This window comes from Nematolebias whitei, chromosome 9 (genome assembly GCF_014905685.2).
Source record: "Nematolebias whitei isolate Nwh7 chromosome 9, NemWhi1, whole genome shotgun sequence".
NCBI lineage: Eukaryota > Metazoa > Chordata > Actinopteri > Cyprinodontiformes > Rivulidae > Nematolebias > Nematolebias whitei.
In genome coordinates this window covers 39,648,609-39,657,363 of record NC_056506.1, presented here as the reverse complement: position 1 = coordinate 39,657,363, position 8,755 = coordinate 39,648,609, and the positions used below count along the sequence as shown (strand labels likewise).

Sequence of the window (8,755 nt, the reverse complement as noted above, 5' to 3'; positions counted from 1 at the left end):
GATTGGATTCTGAATCTGTCAGTCTGGTCCCAGTTGAGTTACTTGCAGAGGAAGGGGGGTATAAATAGGTTCTGGTTGAGGAAACGCCTTCCCAGACGCGCATCGCTGATGCTGCTGAAGTTAGAGGAAACTCAGGCCACATCACGCTGGTGGTGGACAGTTTGAAAAGCCCCCAACAAGATGTCCTACAGATCAACTCCGCAGTCTTCCTATAGAAAGATGTTCGGCGGGGACCGAGCCGTGGTGGCGCGGAGCAGCTACTCCAGCAGAAACTACTCCAGCGCGCCGCTGCGCTCCTCCCGGGTCTCCTTCGCGCCGACTCTTTACGCATCGAAGACGCAGAGACTCCGGAGCAGCAGCAGCGCAGCCGTGCCCCGGCTGGCCTCCGAGAACCTGGACTTCTCCCTGTCTGACGCCATCAACAGCGAGTTCATCACGAACCGCACCAACGAGAAGGCGCAGATGCAGTCGCTCAACGACCGCTTCGCCAGCTACATCGAGAAGGTGCGCTTCTTGGAGCAGCAGAACAAGATCCTGCTGGCGGAGCTGGAGCAGCTGCGGGGCAAAGGCACGTCCCGGGTCGGGGATCTGTACGAGGACGAGATGCGGGAGCTGCGGCGCCAGGTGGACCAGCTCAGCAACGAGAAGGCCCGCGTGGAGGTTCACCGGGACAACCTGGCAGACGACATCCACAGACTGCGAGAGAAGTATGGGGGGTGTGCACGCACAGAGAGTGTCTTGCGTTTAGTCTTTTGTGCAGAAAAACTGGACCCCTCCAGCCCAAAGTTACATGTGCACGAACTAGGAGTGACATAAAGTCTTAGAAAGCAGAACATGGAAGCTGCAGAGTCCGCTAAACATAAAATAACTGATTTCTTGTTCTCTTTCTGCAGGTTGCAGGATGAAATCTCCCAGCGAGAGGAGGCAGAGGCAAACATGCAAAGCTTCAGACAGGTACAGTATGACCCCTCAAACACCCGCTTAAATATTTCTTGTCTGAACTGTTAGCAAAATATCTCATGAACCATTGAAGGGATTTTAATGAAACGCCCAACAAGTAATTAGTGCATGAACTGATTAACTTTAGGAGTCCCTTCATTCCTAGATGGCTGCCACAGCTAAGCAACATTAGCCAGTGCAAAATAAATAAATAAATAAATAAAAATCACTAAACTTTGCAGTGGTAGTTGCTGAGTCATCCTCAACACATACTCAGAGCATAGTGTGTCACATCTTTGCCTAAAACTTTGTCATTAACTCTTAGAGTCATCACTTCTGTTTGTTCACAAATCAAACCATGAAGCATTGACTGGATTTTAATGAAACTGTCAGAAAGTTATTATTGGACCCTTTGCCAACACAAAAATGGCTATAACTTATTCAAAAGGACAGAAAATGAAGTGTATGTGCTTGTAGCTGAGAGTTGTTCTCAACACATGCTCCGAGCAGTAACACTTCTTACAAAATGTCTCTGTGGAGGCCGTTTTGAATAAAAACTCGTTGTGAATGGTGGCGGGTGATGTGCATCACTTTAAGGAATGCTGTTTTTAATGTAACAGCATAAACTGTTAACCTTACATTAGTCTTCATCTGGTTAATTTGAGATTTAAATCCCCAACCCCCCCAGATTTCTAACACCATGAACATCTGAACTTTTGAATGCAGTGATGCACAAATGTCCCGTCCTTTTCTCTCTATTAGGTAATCTCCATCTAGTCAGTGCTCATGAGCTCCATAGATAGGTATGCACTGTTCTGATGACACAACAGCAGATTGCAGACATGATTTAAAATAGCTTAAATTGACCCTGGCCTGGTACAAAAGGCCAAGTTTTCACTGTTGGGTTAAATCAGGCCTGCAGTAAGGAGATACTTAAAAAAATAAAATCTGACAGTTTTACAGTAAATGAGCTGGACAGTCTGGATCCAATGTGGTTATCGGAGCGAGGAGACAAGCTGTCATGTGATCAGATTGACTCATTCTGGAGGATCGTCAGCACATAAGGTCATGTTGCCTGTCACTGCGTCTCCAGCTCAGAGATGATTCCAAAGTCAGCAGTTTCATCTGGCTGTTGCTACAGGAAAGTAAAAGAAAAGCAACACTTTATTTGAACATAAATCAAAACAAATGATTTCACGTTAACGTGCAAACTTTAGGTTTCATGATGTCCGTATGAACTGCAGGGAGGATCAGCGTGGCCTGCCTCGATGGCACACAGACAACAATGCATGGCCCGCAGCGGGTTCTGCTCAGTCAGGCAGACGGTCACTCGTCCAGGCTCCAGGTCTGAAAACCCCTGCTGAATAGTTCACTTTGTTTGTGGCATTAGCACGGAGGCAAAGCAACTTTGTTTGCTGATACTTCAGGAATTGATTTGCCAACGCCCTAACAAAACTATGTGGTGGTGCATTTAAACAACCTGCAGGGATAAAAAAAATACTTTTTATACCATTCATTATATATTTTGTCTTTTCAACAGATTGTGCTTCATGTTTATTAAACTAGAGCTTCTGTAGAGGAATTCAGTTTTAGCCAGAGCAACTGAAGAGGGGGATTTAAGGTTTAACAGTTAGCTTAGTACAAAAACAGGATTACATACCTCAGTAAAACATTCAAATAGTTTACTAGTGACTGAATGTAGTTAACTAATCTGGTGTTTTGTCAGCGTGTAGCCAATTTTGAACCAATATTTTGCATAATGTGGAGTAGACTGATATAAATGAACCATCTTTTATGATATTGTGATGGTTTTAAATGTCAAATCGAACAGGAACTGCAATAAAACATGAATTTAGTAACTTTAGGTGTTAAATAATGAGAGAAGTCATTATTAAACCTTTGTATTTCTTTATTGCAGTCACTGTACATTAAAATCACATAACAACTAATGGTTTGCTATCCGTTTATGCAGAGACATGCATCATGTGCCTACTGTTGTTTGTATTTAATGCATGTGTTGTGACCTTGTCCTGCCTCACAATGGGACACTTGTATATGTTGACATCATGAGTGCTCTTTACAGCATGTGAAAGTGCTGTTTCCCCTTTTGTCAGCAAATATATCATAAGTAATTCATGCCACCTTTACAAGTCACCTTATTATGAGTCTGTGTCATGGAACAGGATGTGGACAATGCTGCACTGGCAAGACTGGATCTGGAGCGAAAGATTGAGTCGCTCCGGGAGGAAATTAACTTCCTCAAGAAGCTGCATGATGAGGTAAGCTTTTTTTTTGTGTGTGTGTGTGGACAAAGCTGAATCACTCCACTGCAAAAACATTGCATGTGTGCAGCGGTTTGTAAAAGCCAAATCATTTAAAATATTTTTTACTCAGGGCAAATTTGTTGGATTTTGAGCTTTTCCAAGTATACTTGGAGACATTACAACAATCTGTGTGATTGGGCTCATTGTTTCTGTTGCAGGAGATGCTGGAGCTGCAGAGCCAAGCCCAACAGCAGCAGCAGCATGTGCAGGTCGACATGGAGATGGCTAAACCTGACCTGACTGCGGCTTTGAGGGACGTACGCCTGCAGTATGAGAACCTGGCCTCCAAAAACATCCAGGAGTCGGAGGACTGGTACAAATCTAAGGTAAAATTCAATAGAAAATACAAAACATGTAGTAAAATGGACTTCAGACTGAAAATAATCTTCAGAGTCAGACATTTGGGATTAGATTTTAAGAGGCTAACAGTAGGTTTAAGCAAACAGTGTACTGAATGATCATTTTCCTTTAAAGGGGGCCTGACCTCAGCTGTGCAAGGATGAAAATTCACTTGAATCTGCAGTTTACCCGAGCGTTTTAATCTCAGCTCTTTGCTGTGCTTTAACAAGTCAAAGTTTTGTAACAACTCAGCAATCAATCTGCAGCATCATGCCAGGAAGTCTCTGTTATGGCCACTTGGTGCATAGTTTACCCACTTCATCCTTCCCAAAGTATTCACCCCCTTTAAATTTGTGACTCATTAATAGTAGAACAGCTCTAAGCCACTTTTATCTGTGATTTCCAGTTTGCTGACCTCACCGAAGCTGCAGCCCGGAATAATGAAGCTTTGAGACTAGCCAAGCAGGAGTCCAATGACTACAGGCGCCAAGTCCAGACTCTTACTTGTGAGGTGGATGCTCTCAAAGGAACTGTGAGTGTGCAGTTTTTGGCTTCATCTGGGTGCAGTTAAACTCACTACAAAAACCTTAGAGCGTAAATTGAATATTTTTAAACATGCAGCAAAGTTGGCATGTTCATGCATTCTCTTTCGTTCACCAAGTTTCATTTCTCCCTCTTTGCTGCCATGACAGAACGAGTCATTGGAGCGTCAGATGAGGGAGGTGGAAGATAACTTCTCCCTGGAGACCAGTGGCTACCAGGACACCATCATCCGCCTGGAGGAGGACATCCATAACATGAAGGATGAGATGGCCCGTCACCTGCGAGAGTACCAGGACCTTCTAAATGTCAAGATGGCTTTGGACATCGAGATTGCCACCTACAGGAAGCTGCTGGAAGGAGAGGAGAGCCGGTAATAATTGAAAACTTATGTTCACAACAAATGTTAGGCTTCATTTACTTAGTTTTTGCTTTGTGCATTTTCAGAATCTCCACCCCAGTGCCTAACTTCTCCTCTCTAAACCTGAGAGGTAAGATTGCTCTTTGCACTCTAGCTTCACAGCAAGGATACTAGCTTAAATTCTTTATAGCTAATAACACACAACACTGTTTCTATCCTTAGAGGCAATAGTTGATTCTAAACCTCAAGTTGAAACCATGACAACAAAGAAAGTTGTCATCAAGACCATTGAGACGAGGGATGGTCAGGTAGAGCCCGCCCCAAAATTCAGATGCTTGACCTCTGAGACACCAACGATCATGTCATAACCTGTTTGTTTTTTTCACCAGGTGATCAACGAGTCAACCCAGAACCACGATGAGATGGAGTAACAACGGTTTTGATTTTGCCAAACAGACACAAGCAATAATAAGAAACATATTTCACCAGGGGGGACGAGGGAGAAAATGACCCGGCAACACACAAAAAGCAAACTGCTTCAAAAAGTGCCTTTATATGCGATGATCTAAGCATGTTAGTTGATAGCCTGTTTTGCTTTTATTTTTCACAAGAAGTATTTTGTCACTCTTGTAGACCCAGTTTGAAAACAGCACACTATAGCAACCCCGTGAGGAACACAAAAACTTTTCTTTGTAACCAAAGTAGTATGTTTGATTGATAAAGCATGCACAGCAGAAATTTGTATGCCAAATCTGTCATGGCTGCCTGTATGCAGCAATAAACCATAAACCAAGACTAACTCAAATATGGGCACAAGTCTAAGATTTTTTTCCATATTTTATAGTAAAACCATTCAAATTCAAGATGGCCACCACAAGTAAAGGCATCATGTGACAGCTACCATCAGAATTTCTTCAGTTTTTCTAGCTTGATTAGCTTTTTTTTGTTACAAATGTGTCAAATATATAAAAAAGCAGTAATTAGCCTTTAGAAAGAGCATTTTCACTGCATTTTTTTTGGTTTGCAGGTGAATATTTCAGTCTCTAATAAACTGAATCTATTAAAATAACTTATATGAGTTTTAGACACGGAGCTCAGACTCACTCAGATATCATCCTGTTCAAAGTAAGAAGCCACCGGAGAACAGCAGATGGTGTATTCCACTCACGGGTACGAAAGAAATGTGCGACACTGAAAGGTGCGAGTGAGAAGCAGCACATCAGAAGAAAAACAAATGATTCAAAGATTCAGTAAGTTAAGATTTAAGTAAAGCCAGTAATGAAGCTTCAGATGATCCCATCAAGTGTGGTTTCCAAATGAAGAACTGACAGTTCATCATACTCGGTCTGCTGTTAGGTGAAAGTTAGGTGAAATTATCCAAACGTCTGAAACACGTCACCTCAGAGGTAAGACTGTCAGTCAAATGTGTAGTAAATAGAGCAAACTATAGCTCAGATAATCAAAATGAAAATGCAATGTCATATAAATCAAAGTCAACTCTGATGGTGAAAATTAATATCAATAATAGAAAAACATCCGCTAAATATACACTAAGCACTGATAGCATAAAAACAATATTGTTTTTATGCTATCAGTGCTTAGTGTATATTTAGCTGATGTTTTTCTCAGTTCATAGCCTTAGTTCATATCTTAGATCTTATTACTGTTTTTCTTCTACATTCTATTGTTGGATGTAACTGGGACTCTGCGTACATAATTTCGCTCCACCACATGCACCACATGTGGTGCGAATGACAATAAATATCTGAGTCTGAATTTGAATCGGAATCTGAGATATATAATATCAATTAATAGAGTATCAATTAATTTCTAAATTAAACTCATACTGTCAATCAGTCTTTAGACTTTATAAAACTAGTGCAATTAGTGTCTCGATTCTACATGTATTTTCTTTTTTGTTTCTCTTTTGGCTGCTCCCTTCTTCAAGGGTTGCCACAGCGATTGAACTTGCACGAGGATTTGGCAACTGTTTTTATGATGGACCGTCCTTCCTGATTCAACCACAGACCAACACAGCAGTGACTGACCTATTAGCAGATTGGGGGGGCTAAGGACCTTGCTCAAGGGCCCAAGATGGGGCAAATGGGGGGGGGGGGGGGGAGGCATATGTGTGTGCTTCATATTTTCCACCCACATTTTGATGTTGTCAGCAGGGGGAGCAACCTTCTGATGGTTCACTTTAAACTTGGTGCCGTCACTCCCCCAACTCAATTCGAGATCTCAGTTTAGTGTAATAACATTCGTGAATCACAAAAACGTACAGTATTTCCGACGTATAAGTCACATCAGTCAAAAACAGCATAATGAAGAGGAAAAAAAACATATATAAGTCACTTTGGTGTATAAGTCACATTTATTATGCGTCACCACTGACCAGTCAGCTTCATTTTGCCTGGGCGACGCAGCACCAGCCATCCATTCATGGAATATGGAAAAAAAAATGTATATAAGTCGCTTCAGCGTATAAGTACTGACAAATAAGAATAAGGACTGACAAATCTATGCAAAAGACTGCGACTTACATGCTGGAAAGTACGGTAACAAGTTAATAAAAATAAATAAAAAAACTACATCTTATAACTTGAATCAGTGTTGAATCAGATGAAAATAATGTCTCATTATTTTAAATTTATTTTAGAACTTTGACCTATGGCTGTTTCTTGTCCTTTGAAGGAAAGTATCTCTTGCTGCCTTTCATGACAGAGTTTTAGACTAAGATGTTGAGAAATGTCAAAGTTGTAGTTGTTTTGGTCAAACTGAAAAAAAAAAAAAAACCTTACACAATCTCATATAATATTAAAATAAAGTGGGGGCTGAGCATGACACTCGGATACCAGACAATTGTTTAGTCCAATATGTGTAAAACTTTCTGTGTCCCTTTTGTTGTGAAGGTTAATGTCAACTGGCTGTGGAGAATATCCTGAACTGGACTGACTCCACGAGTGCATCAGTTGAAGATGTATATCCAGTATTTATTATTATTATTATTATTGTTCCAATAAATTTAGTGGCTCATTGAATATTTTGCTAACAGACAAAAATGTTAGCTCCAAGAGTTAATGTTAAAATTTTAGACAAAAACGTGCACAATGGGTAATACTTGAATTAAGTGTTATGATTGGCTTTCAGCTACAACCACACCGCATATTAGCACAAAATCTGTTAAATTGACTGAACAATAGACATGTTTGTGTTTTCTAAGTTCAGTTTGCTGTGGTGACCATCTTGAATAAGACTGGCTCCAAAGTTAAATTTGTTATAGATGTACATCGAATAATTGTCTCCTGAAAGTTTAATTAAAATCAGTTCACTGGGTCACAAGCTATTTTACAAACAGACAGACAAATGTGACTCAAATAATTATTTGTAAAATATCTCACACAGGTCTAACAAAATCTGTTTGTGACCGAAATACGTGTTGAAAATCTGTCTACAACCGTACCGAACGTTATATCAGTAAAACTGACAGAAATGGTTGGCTGTGGCGGCCATCTTATTTCAGATTGATTACAAAAGTTATTTTTTGTGTGGATGCACATCCAATGATTACTTTCTACATGTTTGAATAAAGTCTTCTCAGCAGTTCATGAGATCTGTTAACACACACATGAACAGGCAACTAACTAACTAACTAACTAACTAACTAACTAACTAACTAACTAACTAACTAACTAACTAACTAACTAACTAACTAACTAACTAACTAACCCAAATATTAAAAACAACATGGGTACCACTTTACAATAAGGCTGCCCTTATAGATGGCTAATACATAGTTTATAGATTTGTTATCAATTCCTCTTTAAAAACTTAATAAATCATTAATAACTGCTTATTATACATTAATTAAGGGTGACAGAGAGACAAAACTGACCAGTTTCTTGCCAAATAGTGAACCAAATCTGTTCACCTATATATTTCATCTATCATCTTTTCATTTGTAAATTTGTTTAGCATATAATATACTTTGTCACTGCATTATAAGTATTTACAACTAATAGTATATCCTAAAAAAATAGGTTTGCAAATGCTTATTGTGCTTACGAGGTAGTAACTTAGTCTGAAATGTTTAATATAACAACTCTATAGGGAACAGATTTGGCTTAATATTTGTCAAGAAACTGGTTAGTTTTGTCTCTGTCACCTTTAACTAATGTATAATATACAAGTATTAACTATTTATAAAGTCTGTAAAGTGAAATTAGTAACGCATCTATAAACGATTTATTAC

At 39.9% G+C, this 8,755-nt stretch overlaps 1 protein-coding gene across 1 annotated transcript; it reads left to right on the top strand.

The window, feature by feature from the left end:
* The first annotated feature begins 96 nt into the window (after positions 1-96).
* On the top strand, positions 97-5,308 carry LOC119415189 (vimentin A2). The gene is made up of 9 exons (XM_037682343.1): positions 97-707; positions 894-954; positions 3,123-3,218; positions 3,422-3,589; positions 4,009-4,134; positions 4,295-4,515; positions 4,590-4,633; positions 4,726-4,811; positions 4,893-5,308. Exons 1-9 carry the CDS (start codon positions 181-183, stop codon positions 4,932-4,934), a joined length of 1,371 nt encoding a protein of 456 aa, XP_037538271.1. The 5' UTR covers positions 97-180; the 3' UTR covers positions 4,935-5,308.
* The last annotated feature ends 3,447 nt before the right edge of the window (positions 5,309-8,755 follow it).